Source organism: Elephas maximus, chromosome 3 (assembly GCF_024166365.1).
Source record: "Elephas maximus indicus isolate mEleMax1 chromosome 3, mEleMax1 primary haplotype, whole genome shotgun sequence".
NCBI lineage: Eukaryota > Metazoa > Chordata > Mammalia > Proboscidea > Elephantidae > Elephas > Elephas maximus.
In genome coordinates, this window is record NC_064821.1 from 17724541 (window position 1) to 17748679 (window position 24139).

At 39.3% G+C, this 24139-nt stretch overlaps 2 protein-coding genes and 1 pseudogene across 2 annotated transcripts in view; all 3 read right to left on the minus strand.

Annotated features, from left to right (window-relative positions):
* Positions 1 to 24139, minus strand: part of LOC126070942 (olfactory receptor 7G2-like) — a 457831-nt gene that overhangs the window by 367331 nt on the left and 66361 nt on the right. The window lies entirely within an intron of this gene.
* Positions 7715 to 14312, minus strand: LOC126070950 (mesoderm-specific transcript homolog protein-like; annotated as a pseudogene).
* Positions 16061 to 16999, minus strand: LOC126070951 (olfactory receptor 7G3-like). Its single transcript, XM_049875274.1, has one exon. The coding sequence runs from the start codon at positions 16997 to 16999 to the stop codon at positions 16061 to 16063; it is 939 nt and encodes a 312-aa protein (XP_049731231.1).

Consider the following 24139-nt stretch of genomic DNA (forward strand, 5'->3'; position numbering starts at 1 on the left):
AAATGGCTAAGAAAATGAGAAATTTCTTACCTCCTCCAGACCCCACCAATGTAAAAAATACACACATGCACATTCTTCTGTTTAACTGACACTCCTATTTTTTTATGAAAAACAATAGCAGAAAGACACCATACGATTTCAATTTTATTGTAGTTATAATTTATCGCCATTAATAGGCTACTGTTTCTAGACTTGTTTTCCCTTTTCTTTATTTCTTTCCCAAGGAGCCCACTGGAATCTGCTCCTCCCTTCATATCCGCCTTTTAATAACATGGAAATAATTGTTTTCTCACTATGAGGTAGCTTGATCCATTCCCTATTCCTTTTATGTTTTCCTATATCTATCTTCCTTGTGTAATTAGCAGATAGTTTTAGAGGAGGATATATTGAAAATCAATCATGAAAGTTGATGTCCTCCTCCTTGTGTTTCTGGCTGGTCCCCATCAAAGCCTGGATCAGGCAGTTTTGGGCACTGGTTCCTATAGGGATCCTGAGATTGTGTACGAGGATCAAGTCCAGGACACTCACACTTCCAGTGTTAAAATGCCACCCCTGGGTATATGATCATTGGATCCCCCAAACAGGCGAGTGTTGATTGATAAGTCCTGGGCAAGTCAATGTACTTGCTCATTATTCTTGTAAATCACTGTATCACACACACACACACACACACACACACACAGTTAAAGTAAATAGTAGAACCAGACAAACTTGGTTTGTGAACAAGGACATTTTTATAGCTCTTTGAGAAGCTTCTATCTTCCCATTTGTATAATGGGAGAGATCATGAATCTTTATAGGGATATTGCAAAGATAAGAATAGACAAAATCTTGACATAAGAGACCCTCTCAGTATTTCATACTGTGATTTGTTTTTGCCATGAACACAATCTGATCACACGGCCTGATTCATTACAGGGAGGGAAGTGACAGGTGGGGCAAGATGAATGAGGAGGAGAAAAAGAGTAATTTCAAGGAAGGATGGATGTGCTGAAACTCCACTGGGAATCTTGCTTATATAGAGAAGCAAGCAGAAGGAAGACCTCAAATCACTGATCACTAATATCAAAGTTTGTTTGACATAAATATATAGCAGTTAAGATGAATAAATTAGACATAGATTCATCTACATGGATAATAAAAACTCAAAATAGAAAAGTAATCTGTCTAACAAAACATCTATAGTATGAGAAAATTTTAATAGATTCTAAAATTATGCAGACTTTATAAATACCAAAAAAGTACAGGGAAAAAACAATAAAGACCTCTTCATCCACCACTCAGCAACATCAAATTAAAATATACTGCCATACTCGCACTAGCTATTCTTAAAGAAACAATGAGTATTTATTTGAAATCCTCTCTTTTATTTTTCCACATTATCAATTTTTTTTTGTTTCCTATGGGGGAACCATTGCACTGAACTTAAGTGGAAATTTTCCTGCAATATCAACACATTTATTATAATTCTATCTATGCACAATGTTTTTGTTCTGTATCTTAAAAATGTATAACTATACATGTCATTTGACTATTTCTTTAAATAATACTTTAAATGACTTAGAGATCTTGGTACATTTTGCTGTGGTCCATTAGCTTTAAATACCTTAAGGCATTCCACTGTCTTATTCTATCACTGTTTAACCCTCTCCCAACTGATGGACATTTTCACTGTGGTATGCACACATACACACACACACACACACACAAACACACACACACACAGAGAAACAGTTTAAAATAATGCTTGCTGACCAACCATATTCAAGACTGTGGTTGCCTCTGGGAAGGGAAGAAAAGGAATTGAGGAGTTATACTAGCTTTATGCATACTACTTTGTTCCTTTGAGAAAAGAACTCTAATAACAAGCTATCAACATTTACTAACTCTGAAGACATGGATAGATAGGTATTTGTTTTTTTTTTTGTTTGTTTTTTTCTTTCTTTCTTCTTTTCTTTGCACAGCACTGCCTTGTAATGTATTGTCCAGGTTAATAAAAACAGAACAATAGACTATGGATATAGTTTATGGGCTCTGCCTCGTTCTTCATCTCTTCCCCTTGAATCCTTATACCTGGTAACAGGGTTGAGACCAAGATCTTCCCTACAAAGAGCCATCAGGAACCAGGTACTGAAAGATAAGAAGCTGACTATACATCCCTGCCCTCTGCCAAAGAAATTAAAGAAAATTTTAGAGAATCACTAGGATTGGTGACATCTCTAGGACTGTGTGTCACTAGGATTGGTGGCATATATAGGGCTGGGGTCTCATGGTGTCAATAACTCATGGTGTACCCCCCATGGACCTCCTCCCATACCAGACCATAAAGAATCCTTAGCAATATTTTTTTGTACTGTTACTAATTTTTATCATAGAATAATGTGTGACAAATATAATTGTGAATCGATTAAATGTAATAGTTCTTAGGTTACATGAATACTAACAAAATTGTTTTGTAGTCTATTTCTACAATAAATGACATTATTAGTAACAGAGCGGAAGGCTTTTTTGTTTTTCTCTTTCTTTTCCTTTAATTACTATTTCATTCTAAAAAAAATATCAACATAGGTTCACAAATAGGAGTTACCTCAATGTTTTAGCTAAAACACCAGAAAATTTGACAAAATCAGCAAAATGAAAACACAGCAAAAACAAAAACAGCAGTGTGCACTTGTAGTGCGGGCAGATGAAACCACGTGATACGAAGCATCATTGTAATTGGGTAATAACGACAGCTCTGACTGGAACACATTAGAAGGTTCAAAAAATAAATTACCATAGAGTTTTAGCCTTGTAGGTATATTGATGCACGTAAGCTGGGCTCATGAAAAATGTTTTTGTTGTTATAGCTAACTACAGGGATATTTTTATTAAAAATTATAAATTTCTGCTGAAACACTGCACAAAAATTTTATAGACAGTCATTTCGGTGTCACCCCCTCTGAAAGTGTCACCTGCACCTCCTTAGTGATACCACTGTAAGAGATGGTTTCTGCTAAGATGGAAAAAGTCCCTGGAAATTATGATTAGAGTAAAAGCAGAATGAAAGCTGCTCAAGCATTAGTGCAAAGGTACAAGGAAACATGGCAAGTAGATGATGGAATATCAAGCAGACACCTCACGGGTGACTCCATTTTGCCCCTCTTCTTCATGTACTCACCTCACAGCTACTCCCAGATGGACTGATAGAAAAAGACCTCTCCTTATTTGTCAAGAATAAACTGGGGAACTTCAGATTACCTGGGTACCACCACTAAGGAATGACATTCAGTTCTGTCCTGGAGGTTGAATGGTAAAAATGGAAGCTCTGGGCTCAGGGAGGCACAGGAAGTCACAGAGGAGGACCAGGCTCCTGTGCAGAAATGATGATTCCTGGGATGAGGCTCAGGGGTGCTGCCTCCTGACCTGGGCAGGGCTATTGAGTAATTTGCACAGGCAGACAATTTTTAGTCTCTGTGATCCTTGGGGTTCAGTATCCAAAGCTCCTCATTAATCAAATCCTTTTGCTGTCATTTTGATTTCAGGACAGTACAAATCCTTAAGGAGCAAGGCTCAGAGAAGGAGGAACTTATTTTTAGCTGATTTCCACACTCAGAGAGGCCAGGGATATGCCAGCCCCTTTCCTCCATCTCTTTCTGCACAAATCCATTTCAAGTACAATATACACAGGGACACACGTCCCTTCTGTAATTGATTCTAGTCTTCTTTCTTTAGGTGCGTTGAAAGGAAACCCTAACACCAATGTCAGAAAAAATGACATCACATTTAGGTTAACAAGTGTAATATATATATATATGCATATATATATATAACCCGCATAAATACAAAAGGTAATATAGAAGATGTACCCCCAAAATGCAAATATTGTTGTTGTTAGGTGCTGTCGAGTAGGTTCCAACTCATAGTGACCCTATGCACAACAGAATGAAATGCTGCCCAATCCTGCGCCATCCTCACAATCTTTATTATGCTTGAGCCCATTGTTGCAGCCACTGTATCAATCTATCTTCTTGAGGGTCTTCCTCTTTTTCACTGACCCTCTACTTTACCAAGCATGATGTCCTTCACCAGGGACTGATGTCTCCTGATAACATCTCCAAAGTATGTGAGACATAGTCTTGTCACCCTTGTTTCTAAGGAGCATTCTGGCTGTACTTCTTCCAGGATAGATTTGTTCATTCTTTTGGCAGTCCATGGTATATTCAGTACTCTTCGCCAACACCATAATTCAAAGGCATCAATTCTTCTTTAGTTTTCCTTATTCGTTGTTCAGCTCTCGCATGCAAAAAATGCAAATACTAAGGACTAATTCTATGCTTGGTTCATTGAAGGTCGATCCTGTTTCTGCATATTATAGTCAGCATCTATAAACATATTTTCTCTCATCAACATGAAATAAACAGGTAACAGACGTTTTATTTCCTTGTTAGAACTGCACTGCCACCTTTTCCCAATGCAAGCAGTAGCTTAAATATACTTTTTTTTTTTCCACCAGGGGACCATGGATTGAAATTATGGCTCTCATTTATTATATTGCTGCAGTAAAATGCAAAGGATCGGAGAAGCAGTCAACCTGTGATATAATGCACATTTGTAGTTTGGGAATTATTTGTAACTAGTTATTTTTAGCTGAATGGTATGACGGAATAAGTAAGACATGATATTGATGCAGGGATACAACAGACCTATTGATCAGAAGATAAAAAAAAATCCAGTTGCCATTGAGTCAACCCCGACTTACGGTGACCTCACGTGTGTCAGAGTAGAACCGTGCTGCGTAGGGTTTTCAACAGGTGATTTTTCAGAACTAGACAATGAGTTCTTTCTTCTGAGTTGCCTCTGGGTGGACTTAAACCTCTAAACTTTGGGCAGTGGCTGAATGTATTAACCATTTGCACCACTTAGAGACTGATTAGAAGATAGAGCCCAGATAAAAACCAACACATAAATGGGCAGCTTAGCCATTGCAGCAGTGTACTTACAGTGAACGGATGAACTATTTAATAAAAAGTTAAAAGATATAAAAATGAATTTTTGTTCTTACCTCACATCGAAGGCAAAAGCAAACCTCAGGTGGGTTCAGGCCTCAAATATAAAGGTAACACTACAAATCCTGTGCATTGAGATAGGTAGGGATTTCATAAACAAGACTTTTTGAGCACAAACAAAAAAACTGACAAATTTAACTATATTTAAACTAAGCACTTGTGTTCATCCAGAAAACACGATAAGCGATATGCAAAACAAGCCACACAGCTAATGAAGAAATTTGCAGTGCATATAACTGACAAAGGATAATTATCCTAATTAAATAAATGACTCACGAATTAATAGAAAAAGAGAGCTCAATTGTTGTTAGGTGCCATGGAGTCGGTTCCAACTCCTAGTGATCCTACGCACGAGGGAATGAAACATGACCACACCCTGTGCCATCCTCCCAGTCCTTGTTATACTTGAGCCCATTGTTGTAGCCACTGCGTCAATACATCTCATCAAGGGCCTTCCTCTTTTTCCTGACCCTCTACTTTACCAAGAATGATGTCCTTCCAGGGACTGGTCCCTCCTGACAACATGTCCAAAGTGTGTGAGATGAAGTTTTGCCATTCCTGATTCTAATAAGAATTCTGGCTATACTTCTTCCAAGACAGATTTGTTAGTTTTTCTGGCACTCCATGGTATACTCAACATTCTCTACCAACACCATAATTCTAAGGCATCAATTTTTCTTCAGTCTTCCTTATTCAGTGTCCAGCTTTCACATGCATACAAGGCAAACGAAAACACCGTGGCTTGTGTCAGGTGCACCATAGTACTGAAAGTGACACCTTTGCTTTTTAACACTCTTTAACACTTCTGTCTGTAGGTTCCCCACACATCTGTCAGTTTGTCATACTCTGGTGGCCTGTATGTTGCTGTAAAGCTGGAAGCTATGCCACCAGTATTTCAAATACCAGCAGGGCCACCCATGGAGGACAGGTTTCAGCAGAGCCTCCAGACTTAGACTAGGAAGAAGGACCCAGTGGTCTACTTCTGAAAAAATTAGCCAGTGAAAACTGTATGAGTAGCAGTAAAGATTACAGCCTTGGAAACCTATGGGACAGTTCTCTACTCTGTCCCATAGGGTTGATAATTCAGAACCCTACAGCAACAGATTTTTTTTTTTCCTGTAAATCAGGCAACTATTGTTGACCAATGAGATTCTGACAGTGCTTCAATAGTGAATTGTATAAGCCAATCAGAAATAAACTTTTCTTTCAGTATTTTGTCAATATAAGCCAAGTCCCTTTCTACATGTGGTTTGGTGCCATCTGATTGATGAATCTTCTGCCCAAATAAACCTCATCTAATAGATTAATTTTATTATTGACTCAGTTTCTTTTGACAAAGCTAAACAAATATAACCACTGAAGCAAGTGGTAAAATATAATAATTTATATTTATATTCATAAAGCCTGTGAGCTAAAGAATTATAAGGTTTATGAATATAGGCAAGATATGGAACACAATGCATTAGTTAAACTTCACTGAGTACTTACTATGCACCAGGAATTGAACTAAGTGCTTGCGGTGGTTATGGGGTTGACTTCCCAACAGTCAAAGCAGGAATCAAATCAAGATGGGTCACAAAGGGGCATTTTAGACAAGGTGGTCAGGGAAGGATCTGAGGGAATAATAGGTCCAGATGATAAATATTTTAATAATACTGGGGGAAGAAAAAAACATTGCAGGGAACAGGAAATGAAAAGGAACTGAGGTGGGACTGTGCCTGGCGCAGTTTTCATACAGCAAGGAAGCCAGTCTGTGTCTGAAGACGAAAGAGTAAGAGGGAGGGAAACACAGAAACGGGGATAGAGGAGGAAGATTGCGGTCTTATAGAGGCAGTGTCTTATTGTTTATGTCCAGCATCTAGTGTTTTAGAATATGTTTGCTGAATGAATAAATACTTGAATAAGGAATGAATGAGTGAATGGACAAGTTACACAGCCTATCTGAGCCTCAGTGTCCTCACCTACCAATGATGATAAGAAAGGACCCACCTCATAATGGGCCATGTAAAGCACTTAGAACTGCTTGGCACATAGCAGACTCACTCTGCATGTGTGCTTAATAAATAAAAGCAGGAGTAAACTAAGAAGTCTTAATTCCTGCCTTTTCAGGAAGAAATCTTTTTTTAACAAAATGAATGAAACTGAATTCAAAGTTATGACGAGGGAGAATCACTCTTATTGAAGTGGTATGGCTTAGAGAACTTAAAAGCACATGCCCTTAAAGCTGTTCAAGGAGAGGTAAGGCCTCCTCCTCATCCTTTACTCTCTGATTCCAATTGGGGTTGGACCAGAAATCAGCATTTCTAAATATGTCAGAAAAGCACATAGATGTGTTAAAAAGTCTTTCATGAAAAGGAATGCGTGCCTCTCCTACCGCATCAGGGAGTAGTGGTGCTCATCAGAATTTCCTAATAACACAAAAGACAAAGGCAAATTCATACACTTGATCAGGTGTCAAAGGAAGGGGAAGTGAACTGTTAGGTCAACTCTTAGTCAGAGTTTCTGCTGGTTTTTTACTATACTGTGTTCCGTGACGTGAGTAAAGTGGACTTTTGTGAGAGAATAGTGTTCAGTGAGTAGGACCTCTTTTGGGAATTTCTTCCTAAGTGGAATACACAACAGATAGGGAATAGGGAAGGTAATACAGGGAAGCTACACTTTCCAGCTCAGAAGGAGTTGATGAAGCCCATATATGCATTCAAGAAGCCCATGGGATCCTCCAGCTGTGGGTAGCGGCAAATGTGGTCATCCAGAATTGACGCTGTGGACCTTGGCAGCATTTTCCTATAAAATAAATAAATAAAACCTATACAGCTCCAAAAACTCCAGGTAAGGATTTATGGGATCCAATGGCCCACAGATAAAATGAATGGGAATAGATACAGAGGCAAGGGCTCCCACCCAGCATCTTCTAAACTTCTTCCTCTGGTTAACATACTGTAGAAGACTATCAATGACTAAGTCTCTGTCATTTGTTACTATCTCTGCCCATATGTCCCACAGGTCACTCTCAGAGGCCAAGTGTAGGGCCCAAAGACCGGGATGAGACCTCAAGAGAATAACAAAGAAGTTCATCAAACGTGTGAGGATGGTTGACAGCATGCCTCCATCTTTAAGAAGCTTCTGGAGAAGGAGAGGATGATGAGTCTCGGAAAAGATACCTCCATCTGACAGGCAGAGACTTTATGGTAAGCTGCCCAGACGGATTCCACTTGTACCTATGGAGCAGCTCCTGAGCCACGATGTCTCCATAGTCATGAGACAGGTGGTTGATCCTACAGTTCTGGAGAACCAAAAGCCTCTCAAGCATGCCTCCGCATGCTGGCCTGTTCAAATATGGAGTAGTGGTGTGGTCTCCGTTTGTCACTGAAGCCAAAGCCTAAGAAATGAAGAGCAATTACTCATGAAACCTGAGGGTCAGACCTTCCGAAATCTTGTACCATCATAGCTGGATGTTGGAAAGCCATATAGGAGCACAACTATTTCTGGACTTCCAACCACACCCACGGAGTCTTGGTAAAAGATGCGCAGTCCCTGATAGGTGAAAAATTTGCCTGTGGACTTTCATGAGTGAAGAGCAGGGGAAAGCTGAGCGGGCGGGATGTGCAGGTAGGCCGCCAGCAGGAACACGGCCAGCAACCCCACCTGGACCCACCACTCCCTCACCGTGTGCAGGTTATCTCGGTGCACCCTGGCCGCCCTTAGCTTGTGCAGCCGGTCAGCGCCCAAGCTGCAAGAATGCTGGCACAAGGCCGGCCAGCTACAGCTACTGCCAGCAGCGCGAGAGGGCTGCAAAGAGGCCTGCTGCCCAGCGGCTCAGCCACCTAAATGGCAGTCCGCTGAGGCACTGCGTGAGGACTGGCCGCTGCCACAGCAGCTGTTAGTTCCTTTTTTAATGCGTTGAGGCTTTCATCAGACTAAGGGATTCATCTGATTCAGTGTGAATGAGTGAACTTTGTCTTCTCTGGGTCCATTGAGGAATAAAGCCACTTCACAGGAGGGCTTTCCCAGACAACAAACGAGGCAAATAGGAAGGCTGGTGTCTGTCCTTCCTCCAAAGGGAACTCAGGTTAAATCCCAATAAAGTCTGCAGTTTAGTTAATAGTATTGCTCCAATATATACTATGATTATGAAAGATTAAGAGCCCTGGTAGCCCACTGGTTAAGAGCTTAGCTGCTAACTAAAAGGTTGGCAGTTTGAATCCACCAGCCACTCCTCAGAGACCCTTTGGAGCAATTCTACTCTGTCCTAATTGGCCAGTCTGAGTCCAAATCGACTCAATGGCAAAGGGTTTATTGAGAAACATTGTGTCACCATTGGAGGACGCTGGGTAAAAGGTATCCAGACAATCTTGGTACTATTTTTGCAACTTCTATGTGTGAATAAATTATTTAAAAATAAAGAGTGAAAAAGGCAGTGGGGAAGCACTGTCTCTTATGGGGTAAATAATCAGATATAGTTTTTGTTTAATAAGAAATTCCCAGGCTCAATGGCTTAGTGTTACCCTACTATTCCATGAAGGGAAAACTGATTTCCTTTTTCTTGACTGAGGTCTTGACTTGCCTAAACTTAACTCATTCTGAATACCTATGCCTCTTTCTTTTCTTTGGATGAGAAAGAGATTCCATTAGACACAAACAATTATGAGTCAGATATAATGTGGGGAAGAGCTGTGTTTTCCCATGCAAATGGTTCATCTACTCTGTGCTGGGGCAAGACCTATAATGTGACTACAATGTTCACTACAGGCAAGTGGTATTAGAACTGCAGGTGCAGGCACACTAGAGCAATAAACTCTGGGACATGACTGGTTTGTGGGTGATTTTTATCCATTTACAGAGGGACCTACTGTCCTTGGAAACCTCCCTGCCAAAAAAAAAAAAAAAAAAATCTATTGTTTTAGTTACTAGTGCTGCTATAACAGAGGTAACTCTGGTGGCATAGTGGTTGGGTACTACGGCTGCTAACCAAGAGATCGGCAGTTCAAATCTGCCAGGTGCTCCTTGGAAACTCTATCGGGCAGTTCTACTCTGTCCTATAGGGTCACTATGAGTCGGAATCAACTTGACGGCAGTGGGTGGGTGTTATAACAGAAATATAAGTGGATGGCTTTAACAAAGAGAAATTTATTCTCTTACAGTCTAGTAGGTTACAAGCCCAAATTCAGGGTGTCACTTCCAGGGGAACACTTTCTTTCTCTGTCATTTCTGGAGGAAGGTCCTTGTCCTCAAACTTCCCCTGGCCGAGGAGCTTCTCAAGCACAGGGACCCTGCGTCCAAAGGATGTGCTTTGCTCCTGGTGCTGCTTTCTTGGTGATATGAGCTCCCCACTCTCTGCTTGCTTCCATTTCCTTTTATCTCTTGAGAGATTAAAGGTGGTGCAAGTCACACCCCAGGGAAACTCCCTTTACCTTGGATCAGGGAGGCGACCTGAGTAAGGTTGGTGCTACAATCCCACTCTAATTCTCTCAACATAAAATTACAATCACAAAATGGAGGGCAACCACACAATACTGGGAATTGTGGCCTAATCAAGTTGACAAACACATTTTTGGAGGAGCATAAATCAATCCATGACATTCCATCTTTTGCCCACCCCCAAAATCACATCCTCGCAACATGCAAAACATATTAATCCCATTATATCATAGCAAAAGTCTTAACTCCAAGTCCAAAACCCCAAAATTCCTCTTCATCTGTGAAATCTAGAATACGAGTTATCTGCTTCCACTGGCACAATGGCAGAACAGGCATAAGGTAGACATTTCCATTACAAATGGGAGAAACTGAAGGGAAAAAAGGCATAAGCAAGTCAGCAGAACACATTACATTAGCTCTCAAAGCTTTGAAAATAATCCTCTGTTCCCTGAGACAATTTACACAATAACCCTGGCCTCCAGCCTCTAGGTATTGGCCACACTCTCCGGATTCTGTGTGGAAGCCCCTTGGCCCTGGGCTTCAGCTCCGCCTTCCGCTCACTGGGACCGAACCTCTGCTCCCTCAGCTTTAGGCACACCATTCTCCTAGTCCATCTGAGTGGTGACTCCACCCTTAGAAACACCAGAGGCCATGGCTCCATCCTTTGAAACCCCTGAGGTCATGGCCATACATTTTGAGACTGAGGCAGCTCAGTTTCTTGTGTTTTTTGTCTCTTCAGCTTCTGTTTCTGGTTTCTTGGCCTCTTGGCTCCTCAGGCCTCACATCTGCATCTGCCCTGCTGGAGCAAGTGTTCCAAAGCTTGGTAGCTCCACCGATAAGTTCCTGGAGGCTCCCCACTCTGCCAGGAAGCCTCCTGCACACAGGCACTCAGCTTTCTTGCTCCATGGGTCGGCAAGCCTAGCTCCACCGATAAGTGCCCGGAGGCACCCCAATCCGCCACTGCAAGTTCTCTGCTGCTGTTGGTCCTGTGCCGTTGCTGCAACTCTATCCATTCACAGAGAGACTTATATCAGGGAAATGGCTCACACAGTTGTAGAGGCTGGAACATCCCAAGTCCGTGGGTCAGGATAGAGCGTTCTGATTCACGTAGCCACAGGGCCTGGCGAACCCAAGATTGGCAGGTCAGGGGGCAGGGTTATTGTTGACAGGCTGCAAATACCAATGAATTCCAAGATCAGCAGGCAAGGCTGCAGGTAAACTGCTAGCTCAAGTCCCAAGAACCAGGGGTCAGACGAACAGAAGAAGCTGAAGGATCCAGCAGGAGCAAAAATCTCATGAGCCTTGCCAGAATGTCCACTTATATTCAATGCAGGCCACACACCCAAGGAAACTCCCTTCCAACTGATTGGCTACTCACAGCAGATCCCACCACGGAGGTGATCATAACATCTTACGACTGCCAAACCCCTGAAAATCTTGGCCCACAAATACCTAGGAGTGAAATTACTGGTCATGTGGTAATTCTATGTTTAATGATTTGAGGAACTACCAGAATATTTTCCAGAATTGCTGCACCATTTCACTTTCCCATCCACAATGTACAAGAGTTCTGATTTCTCTACATCTTTGCCAATTCTTGTGCATATTTTCTTTTTTTTTAAATACAGACTATAAAAAAAGCCCATTGCCATCGAGTTGATTCCGACTCATAGCAACCCTATAGGACAGAGTAGAACTGCCCCATAGGGTTTCTAGGGAGCACCTGGTAGATTCGAACTGCCAGCCTTTTGGTTTGCAGTTGTAGCTCTTAACCACTATGCTACTAGGGTTTCCAAATAGACTATATCCTAGTGGATTTGAAGTGGCATCACATGGAAGTTTTGGTTTGCATTTCCCTGATGACTAATGATGCTGAGCATCTTTTCCTGTGCATTTCTTCTTTGTAGAAGTGTCTATTCAAGTGCAGTGTTCATTTTTTAATTAGTCATTTGTCTTTTTAGCTTGAATAAAAATATATGAACACATACAATTTGCAAATTTTTTCTCTATGTGTTGTCTTTTCACTTCTTTGATGGTATCCTTTGAAGTAAAGCATTTTAAATCCAATTTATCTTTTTTTTTTTCTTTTGATGCATGTACTTTTGGTGTCATATCTAAGAATTCTTTGCCAAATCCTAGGTCAAGATTTACCCCTATGTTTTCTAAGCATTTTACAGTTTTAGTTCTTACATTTAGGTCTTTGATCCACTTTGGGTTCTTTTTCTTTTTTAATGTCATTTGAGGTAAGAATCCTACTTTATGCTTTTGCATGTGGCTACACATTTGTCCTAGTACCATTTGTCAAAAAGATTATTATATCCCCGTTGGATGAATCTTGGCACATTTGTTGAAATGACCTGACCAGGTATATATGGGTTTTTTTCTAGGCTCCCAATTTTCATCCATTGATCTATATGTCTATCCTTGTGCCAGCACCACACTATCTTAATTACTGTTGCATTTGTGGTAAGTTTTGTGTTGAAAATGTGAGTTTTCCTACTTTGTTCTCTTTTTCAAGATTCTTTTGGCTGTTTTGGGTCCCCTGTAATTCCGCATAAATTTAGAATCAGTTTGTCAATTTGTATAAAGAAATAATCTGGTATTCTGATAGGGATTATGTTTCATCTGTAGGTCACTTTGGAGAATATTGCCATTTTAACAATGTTAAGTTTTCCAACTCAGGAACATAGATTTTTTTCTAATTATTTAGATCATCTTAAATTCATTTCAACAATGTTTTAACTTTTCAATATATGTCTCCCACTTCTTTTATTAATTTATTTCTAAGTATTTTATTCTTTTTGATGCTTTTATAAATTGAATTTTTCCCTTAATTTTGTTTCTCCGTTGTTCATTTCAAGGATATAGAAATACAACTGATTTTTACATAGTGATTGTGTATCCTGCAATCTTGCTGAGCATGTTTACTAGTCCAAATAGTTTTTTTGATGGATTCTTTAGAATTTTCTGTAGGTCATCTCTCATGTCATCTGCAAACATAGTTTTAGTTCTTCCTTTCCAGTTTGGGTAACTTGTATTTCTTTTCTTCTTATTATTTTTTCCATATTTGCACTAACTCAAACCTTCACCACAAATGGAATAGAAGTAGAAAGAGTGAACATCCTTTTTTGTTCCTGATCTTAGAGGAAAGCACCCAGTCCATTAAGTACAATGTTAGCTGTGAGTTTTTCACAGACGCCATTTATGAGGTTCAAGAAAGGGATACATATAGAGGCAGTAAAACTAATATGTTGAAACACATGAACATGACGGTTATGTAGATCAAAAACAGTGAAATGCTGGCAATTTCATAGAGTCCAGACCAATATAAGGAACAGCAAAGAAAATAATAAATGTGAAATTCAAGATACTGGTTACTTCTGGGACAGAGAGTGGGTGATTAGACTGGGAGGCCCTACAGGGGGATTCTAAGATGATTGTAAATGTCCATTTTCCAATTTAGGTGCTGAGTATATGTGTTTTTATTGTATGAATATTCTATAAGAACTTCAGATATATTACACACATTTTTACATATATTTCACAAATAAAATTGAACGAATATATTTCATACGCCGTATTTTAAATACCTTCTAGCATTAAAAGTATGGTTTCAAAATGTAGAGCTCATCATTATTTCACAAAGACCTTGTTAACAATACTTTTCCTAGGGACCTATCCCCACAGTTCAGAGACAGTAGTCCTTGAATGAGGTCCAGGAACCTGCAGCTTTAACAAAGGCCCAAAATGCTGCAGGTAATTTAAGGACATCATTGGGTGAACCACTCACTAGCAGAGGACTTGGATGCCAGTTTGGGAGCTGTCCCTAGAAGTGGTGCTGAACATAATGGAACTCAGTGATGAGCAGAGCAGGGGGCTCTCTGGGCATTCACTTAATTTTCCAGGAAGTCATCCATTCTCAACATGAATTCTCTCCTTAGTGTAATAATGATCCCCAATAAAAGCAAACTTTCTCCTAGCTTCTCTATAGTATCACAATTGACTCCTCCGATACATGGCAGACCCCTTCTAAGACTGCAGTGATTCTATTTGCTTTATTCAAACACATTTAATGTCTGTATTTCATCTGAAAAAGAATCAGAAACAGAAAGGGTGACTCAAGGAAAAAAGGAAGAAGTCAGTCATTGCTAGCAAGTAATCAGTGAGAAGGAATCATAGGAAATCAACTGTCAAGAAAAGATAATTCACCTTAGCTTGAATGTCTAATAATTATGTATTAGATTATATTGCTAGATTCACTTAGAATGCTGATACATACTTAAATTAAGGTAAGCAATGATAACTGCTAAAGCAAGTCTTATAAAACGTGTGAAAGCAAAAGGTTTTAATAGCAAAGAATACAGGGCAAGATAAGGAATACAATGATACTAGTCTAATTTTATTGAATACTTCCTGTACCAGTGGGCTCCCCTCACACTACTGAGCCCAAAGCTCTTAGAATAGGCTAAGGAATCTGTTATTTAACAAGTTCTCCAGTTCTTATACTCATTAAGGTTGGAGGACAGCTTTTCTAGATGATTGGTCAAATGCACTCATAATAATCCCATTCTCCTCACAAAAGAATAGTTTAATAAGGGGCTTGTACATCCTAATTCAGGTGTCTAAGCAATGAAATGATGTATTCTTAATGACTCATTAGAAACACCACCTCTTTATTAAAAAACAAAAAACATGAAGTCATAGTCAGCTTTCTGGGGTATGACGCCTGTAAGTGATGCAGCCATCTGGTGACCTTGAGGGAAACCAGTCATAGTATGCAACCAATCAAATATCACAAAGCTAGAGGAGAGGAAATTTAGATTCCATGTTGAAATACTGTTATTCACTGTGGTATACGATGGTTGTAGCAAAAGACTTGAAAGCAGAAACACAGATACTTGTATACCAATGTTCGTTGCTGCACTATTCATAATACCTATAAGGTGGAAACAGGCTAAATGTCCATCAACTGATGAATGGATACACAAAATATCATACATACTATGAAATACTACTCAGCCATAAAGAGAAATAAAGTCCTAATACATACTACAACATAGATGAACCTTGAAAACATTATGCTGAGTGAAATGTCAGCTCCACTTATATGAAATACCTAGAGTAAGCAAGTGTATAAACTCTGAAGTTTATTAGTGGTTACCAGGGCCATTAAGGACGAAAAAAGAAATGGAGACTCATTGCTTAGGGGACACTGAGTTAAGGGTGATGAAAAAACTGTGAAAATGGATAGTGGTGATGGTTGAATAACATGAAGAATGTAATAAATGTCACTGAAAGGTAAAACTAAAAAATGTATAAATGGCAAACGTTTTGTTAAATATATACCTGCCAAAAATAAAAACAATAAATCAACATTTTAACGTACTAAAGTATCAAGGTAAAAATTGTGATGACAGAAGTGTGCAAGTAAATATGCACACATATGTAAAAATTATTTAAAATTAATAATAAACAAAAATATTATCACAATGTAAAAAAAAACTTGTTACTGGAAGATTCTAACCTTCTGATTCACCAAGTATTCTTTCACTTTGACTCATTATAGAAGCACAAGCCTAAGGCAGATGATACAACTAAGAAAAAGAAGATGTTCTCCAGAAGAGTTTCTGCAAGGCCCCCTGCATGTCTCTGTTCCTCAGGCTGTAGATAAAGGGGTTCATCACTGGAGGGACCACAGTGTACATCACTGAAGCTACTGCTAAGTTTTTGGAAGAATGAGTAACTGCAGAACTAATGTAGACTCCAAAAGCTGTCCCATAGAATAAGAAAACCACTGACAGGTGAGACCCACAGGTGGAGAAAGCTTTATACATTCCCCCAGCTGATGGCATGCTCAGAATGGAAGAGACAATTTTAATGTAAGAGAAAATAATCCCAAGGAGAGGAACACTACCCAATACGCTAGTTATTAAATATACCAGGATGTCATTGATGAGGGTATTGGAGCAGGCAAGTTTGATGACCTGATCAAGTTCGCAGAAGAAGTGAGGGATTTCCAGGTCTGCACAGAAGGACAGACGCAGCACCATCAGACTGTGAAGCAGGGCATCCACCAAACTAATAAACAAGGAGAGGAGAATCAGCAGGCCACAGAGGTAAGAGTTCATGATGACTGTGTACCTCAGTGGATGGCAGATGGCCACATAGCTGTCATAGGCCATTGCTGCAAGGAGAAAATTTTCTACACCTGCAAACATCAGAACAAAGCAAGCCTGGGCGAGGCAGCCTGTGTAACTGATGGATTTGCTTTGAGTCTGGATGTTCACCAGCATCTTGGGGACTGTGGTGGTGCTGAAACAGATGTCAGCGAAGGACAAGTTGGAGAGGAAAAAGTACATGGGTGTGTGGAGGTGGGAGTCTGAGCTGATGGCCAGGATAATAAGTAGGTTCCCCAACACAGTGACTAGGTACATGGTCAGGAATAGCCCGAAGAGGAAGGGCTGCAGTTCTGAATCCTCTGAGAGCCCCAGGAGGAAGAATGCTGCTACACCAGTTTGGTTTTCTGATGCCATGCTGTTGATGAGTCTGATGATAGAAGTGATAGAACATATAACAGATTTACAAGAATTGTGTATTTCAGAGAAATTCTAGCATCTATATTGTGAAACTAAGTGAATACTACAGATTTTTCCTCTCTCTGTCCCTCTCTTCCCTTTTCTTTTCCTTTTCCCTTTCCCTCTTTGTCTTTCTCTCCCTTCACCTGTCTCTGTCCCATCCTCTCTCCCTTCCTCCCTCCTGTTTTCTCTCTATTCTTCTCTCTCTTCCATCACCACATCTTCCAAAAATCTTTCACCTGAATAAAGACACAAGTGCTCTCCCTGGTTTTAAAGATCCTTTACTCTCTGAGCAAATAGGTAGTATCTTTGTGTTTATTGTATATCTACTATTTTTTCACGTTGTGCCAACTAACAGCCATAAAGTAGAAAAAAATACATGGCTTTTTCCTTGGGAATTTTCCTAAGCCTTCAAACTAGCATAAACACAAACTCTACACCTATGTTTTTAGAGCAGTGGTTCTCAAACTCCTCCTTTCATCAGAATCAGCTGAAGAACTTGTTAAGCCCCACCCTCAGAGTATTGAATTCAGAATTTGGGGTCTAAGGCTCTAAAATTTTTCTTTCTAACCATTTCTCAAATGCTTCTGTTGCTGGTCTGGGGATCACACTTTGAGGTTCACTGTTCTAGAGCATCAACCATTGTGGCCCATGTATAATAGATTCATATTCATGGAAGAACAAATTTGATGTACCTCAAGAGGAGATGGGGACCTGGCTCACCATGCTCTGCTGAGGGAGCTGGCCAGGATTTCATTCTCATGACTCAACTAAGCTTTTTCATTTTCAGTTGTTCCTCAAAATCTGTCCTTTATATTCTTATTTCCATTTAAATGTTCCATCATTTAGGTTCTTATTCCTTGTCATGGATTCAATTGTGTCTCCCCAAAATATGTATCAATTTGGCTATGCCATGATTCCCAGTATTATGTGAATGTCCACCATTTTGTTATCTGATGTGATTTTCCCATGTATTGCAAATATCCTATCATTATGATGTTAATGAGATGGATCAGCAGCAGTTATGTTGATGAGATTAGATTGTCTTAAGCCGGTCTCTTTTGAGATATAAAAGAGAGAAATGAACAGAGAGATGAGGGGACCTCATACTACCAAGAAGCAAGAGCCAGGAGAATAGCACATCCTTTGTATCTGGGGTTTCTGCACTGAGAAGCTCCTAGTCCAGAAAAAGATTGATGACAAGGGCCTCCCTCCAGAGCCAACAGTAAGAGAAAACCTTACTCTGGAGCTGACACCCCGAATTTGGACTTCTAGCCTACTAGACTGTGAGAGAATAAACTTCTGTCTGCTGAAGCCATCCACGTGTGCTATTTCTGTTATAACAGCACTAGATGACTAGGACGTCCCTTGTTATTATTGTTTTAATTAATAGTATTATCAGAAAGCATAGTAATAAACATCATAATTATTATAAACCGCTCTCTTTACCAACACTAACACTTACTGATCTCTGATTATTGGCAGGCATAGTTTTCAGGATTTACTGTACTACCTGTTTTTATTCTCACAATGGACACATGAATAAGGTGCTCCTATTATCTCACATTTTATCCATGACCTCGTGTAAAGGTAAAAGAAAAGTGAAGTTGCAGATACAAAGTACATGGTACTCTGCAAAGAGGTAAAAACAGGATTTGAATTTTGGCTGCCAGAACTTGGAGCTGACCTTATATGACCACTGTTTTTGGGTGATATAATCTCTGAGTAGGGCAGGACAAGGCATCCTGAAGGGGCAACAAATTCTATTACTTGCCTCTTGAAACCTTTCACCTGAATTAAAACCAAGTGCTTTCCCTGGTAGTTGAGGTCACTTGCTCTCTGACCACATAGGTAGTATCCAACAGGTGACAGAATCAAAACAGGACCCAAACTCAGGACGTGATGTCAACCTGCAATGTACTAGCTGAAACCTTAAGCTTAACAGCTATTATGAAATGAGATTTCCTTTTCTTCCAGTTATTTGAAGATTGAAATATTACTCCCATAAGTTGATATATACCCATTGCAGGTGAGTTGATTTCCACTCATTGTGACCCTATATGACAGAACTGCCACATAGAATTTCCAAGGCTGAAAACTTAATAGAAGCTGACTGCCATGTCTTTCTCCTGTGGGGAAGCTGGTGTGTTCAAACTGTCAACTTTTGATTAGGAGCTGAGTGCTTAATCACTGCACTAACAGGGCACCCAGGTGATATGCAGCATATCTTTTTTTACCCAAAGCTCAAGAATGGGAGGAAGGAGGAAATGCATGAGCCTTGAAAAAACTGGAGAAAAAAAGCAACAATTTTTTTAGTGTGTTCAAAGCAGAATCTTGACATCTCTACTTATTAACAATTTTAAAAGATCTTTTGCAGCAGATTTCTCCAAAGAAATACATCATTTGATTTCTTGACTGCTGCTTCCATGGATGTTGATTGTGGTTCCAAGTAAAATGAAATCCTTGACAACTTCAATCTTTTCTCCACTTATCATGATGTTGCTTTTCGACCCAATGTGAAAATTTTTGTTTTCTTTATGTTGAGGTGTAATCCATACTGAGTGCTGTAGTCTTTGGTCTTCATCTGTAGATGTTTCAGCCCTCTTCACTTCCAGCAAGCAAGGTTGTGTCATCTGTACATTGCTGATTATTAATTCGTCTTCCTCCAAACCTGATGCTGCATTCGTCTTCATAAAGTCACCTTCTCAGATTAAATGGTCAGCATACAGATTGAACAGGTATGGTGAAAGGATACGATTCTGACATACACCTTTTCAGATTTTAAACCATCAAGTATTCCCTCGTTGTATCTGAACAAAAGTCTCTTGGTCTATGTACAGTTCCACAAAAGCACAATTAAGTGTTCTGGAATTCCCATTCTTCCCAGTGTTATCCGTGATTTCTTATGATCCACATGTTTATTTGAATGTGTTTGCATTGTCAATAATAATAATAATAATAAAAGATGGTAAACATCTTTCTCGTTTTCTTTGCTTTCAGTCAAGATCTATGCGACATCGACAATGATATCCTGGTTCCACATTCTCTTCTGTATCCAGCTTGAATTTCTGGCAATTCCTTGTCGATGTACTCCTGTAATGGTTTTTTTTTAATTATCTTCAGCAAAATTTTACTTGTGTGTGATGTTAATCATATTATTTGATAATTTCCACATTGTTATGTCACCTTTCTTTGGAATGGGCACAAATATGGATATCTTCCACTTGATTGGTCAGGTAGCTGTCTTCCAAATTTCTTGGCAAAGATGAGTACTTCCAGCATTGGATACATTTGTTGAAACATCTCAGTTGGTCTTCCCTCAATTCCTAGAGCCTTGTTTTTCACCAATGCCTCAGTGTACCTTGGACATCTTCCTTTAATACTATCAGTTCTTGATTATATGCTACCTCTTGAAATAGTTCAACATCAACCAATTCTTTTTGTACAGTGACTCTGTGTATATCTTCCATCTTCTTCTTATGGTTCCTGCATCGTTCAATATTATGCCCATAGAATTCTTCGATATTGCAACTTGAGGATTGAATTTTTTCTTTAGTTCTTTCAGCCTGAAAAATGTCAATCCTGTTCTTCCCTTTTGGTTTTCTAACTCCAGGTCTGGGCACATTTCATTATAATATTATACTTTGTTGTGTCAAGCTTCCCTTTGGAATGTTTTGTCCAGCTCTTTTACTTTATTGTTTCTTCCATTTGCTTAGCTACTCTAAGTTCAAGAGCAAGTTTAAGAGTTAAGAGCAAGTTTTGGTCTTTTCTTTCATTCCTGTCTTTTTTAATGACCTTTTGCTCTCTTCAATTATGATGTCCTTCCACAACTCATCTGGTCTTCAGTTATTAGTGTTTGAAATCTTAAAAAGGAAAGGTGCCACTTGGAGGACTAAAGTGTGCCTGACTCAAGCCATGTTATTTTCAATGGCCTCATGTGCATGAGAAAGCTGGACAATGAAAACAGAAGGCCAAAGAAGAATTGGTGTGTTTAAATTATAGTGTTAGGAAATAATATTGAATATACCATGGACTGCCAGAAGAAGAACAAATCTATCTTGAAAGACATACAGCCAGAATGCTCCTTAGAAGCAAGGATGGCAAGACTTTGTCTCAAGTACTTTGGACATATTATCAGGAGGGACCAGTCCCTGCAGAAGTACATAATGCTTGGTAAAGTAGAAGATCAGCAAAATAGTGGAAGACACTCAGTGAGATGGATTGACATGGTGACTGCAACAATGGGCTCAAACAATAGCAACAATCTTGAGAAATGTGTGGGAGTGGACAGTGTTTTGTTCTGTGTAGTACACAGGGTTGCTGAGCCAGAACTGAGCCCATGGCATCTGATAACAACAGCAAGCAGAATCCTAAAATGAGAAAGACACAATCTAACAACACAAACATCTAGGCTGCTTGACAGGAGGGTCCCAACAGTAGTAGAAAATTGAGGAACATTGTCAAGTCAGCCTTAAAGGAGAAAAAAACACAGAGCAAAGTACACCTGGACACTTCAGATACTTGTATAATTGTGGTACTTAAAAAATGTAATCAATACAAATTGCTTAGCAGGAAGCCTGGAACCTGGTGAGTGTGAAGTATTAAGATTATCATGATAATTGAATAAGATAATGTAACTTTATTGTTTTAGAAATTTCTTACCTTGTCACACACAACAATGTATGAAATAAACACATATATACTCTTTTCTGTTTAACTGCCGCTCACATTTTTACACATAAATCAGTGGAAAAGGGAACCATTCAATTTCAAAAGTAATGTCACAATTAATATCTATTAATAGGTTATTACTCCTAAATTTATTTTCTCATTTCTTTACTCCCTTCCCATATAGCCCACAGTGATCTGTTCCTCCCTTCCTCTCTCCCTTTTTATGGCAGATGGTGGAAAAAATCCCATGCTGCTCAGTAGCTTCATTGATTCCCTATTCCTTTTATGTTTTGACTCAGCATCTCCATTGTAAAATTAGTAGATGTTAGAAAAAGAAATATTGAAAATCAATCATGGAATTTTGGATCTTCTTTCCTTCTGTAGCTGGTTGGGTCCTATCAAAGCCTGAGTCAGGAAATATTGGCCACTGCCTTGTGTGGGAATCTCAAGGTTGTGTACTAAGATCAACTCTAGGACACTTCCATTTCCTATGTTAAGATGAGACTCTCAAGAATATCTGGATCCCTAAAACCAGGTAAGAGTTAACTGACTATGTCCTTGATGCATTTGCCAATTATTCTTATGAACCAATGCTTTAGAAAAATTCTGTGAAGGAAAACTACAAAACACTACTGCAAGAAACCAAAGGAGACCTACATAAATGGAAAGATATATCATGCTCATGGATAGGTAGACTCAACATTCTGAAAAGGACAATTCTACCCAAAGTTATTTACAAATACAATACAATACCAATCCAAATACCAACAACATTCTTTAAAGAGATGGAAAAAACTTATCATTAACTTCATATGGAAAGGGAAGAAACCCCATAAAGCACAACCAGCTAGGTACTGGTTGTCAAAACAGCCTGGTACTGGTACTGGTACTGGTATAATGACAGATGCACTGACCAATGGAACAGAATTGAGTACCCAGATGTAAATTCATCCACCTATGGTCACCTGATCTTTGACAAGGGCCTAAAGCCCATCAAATGGGGAAAAGACAGTCTTTTTAACCAATGGTGCGGGCAAAATTGGTGGATGTCCATCTGCAAAAAAGTGAAACAGGACTCACACCTCACACCATATATAAAAACTAACTCAAAATGGATCAAAGACCTAAATAAGAAGCCTAAAACTATGAAGTTCATAAAAGAAAAGAAAAAAAAAAGATCAACACTAGAGGCCCTAATACATGGCCTTAACAAGATACAAACCACAACCAACAACACACAAACTCCAGAAGATAAGCTATATAACTGGGATCTTCTAAAAATTAAATACTTATGCTCATCAAAATAATCCTCCAAAAGAGTAAAAACAGAATCTACAAACTGGGGGACAAAATGTGGCTATTACAAATCAGACAAAATTTTAATCTCTAAAATTTACAAGAAAATCCAACACCTCTAAAACAAAAAGACAAAATTGTCCATTAAAAAATGGGCAAAGGAAATGAACAGACACTTCACCAAAGAAGACATTCAAGCGGCCAACAGACACATGAGGAAATGCTCGTGATCACTAGCCATTAGAGAAATGCAAATCAAAACCACAATGAAATACCATCTCACCCTGGCAATACTGGCATGAATTAAAAAAAAAAAAAAACAGGAAACAACAAAAGTTGGAAAGGTGGTGGGGAGATCGGAACTCTTATGCAGTACTGGTGGGAATGCAAAGTGATGCAACCATTTTGAAAAACAATATGGCTCTTCCTTAGAAAGCTAGAAATAGAAATACCATATGATCCAGCAATCCTACTCCCAGGAATATATTCTAGAGAAATAAGAGTTGTCACATGAGTAGACATATGCACACCCATGTTCACTGCAGCATTGTTCATAACAGCAAAAAGATGGAAACAACCTAGATGCCCATCAACAGATGAATGGATAATCAAACTGTGGTACATACACACAATGGAATATTACACAACAATAAAGAACAATGATGACTCTATGAAGCATCTCATAAAATGGATGAATCTAAAGGACATTATGCTGAGTGAAATAAGTCAATCACAAAAGGACAAATACTGTATGAGACCACTAGTATAAAAACTCATGAAAAGGTTTACACACACAAAAAAACAATCTTTGATGGTTATGAGGGAGGGGAGGAATGGGGATGGAAAAACACTAAATAGGCAATAGATGAGCAGCAACTTTGGTGAAGGCTAAGTCAGTACAAAATACTGGGGAAGCCAGCACAACTTGTACAAGGCAAGATCATCAAGCTCCATAGACACATCCAAACTCCCTGAGGTGTCGAATTGCTGGGCTGAGGGCTGTGGGGACCATGGTCTTGGGGAACATGTAGCTCAATTGGCATAACATAGTTTATGAAGAAAATCTTCTACATCCTACTTGGTGAGTAGTGTCTGGAGTCTTAAAAGCCTGTGAGCAGCCATCTAGGATAC

What these genes read in the sequence shown, in the direction of transcription:
- LOC126070951 (XM_049875274.1), bottom strand. Translation starts at nt 16,999, where the DNA reads ATGGCATCAGAAAACCAAACTGGTGTAGCAGCATTCTTCCTCCTGGGG.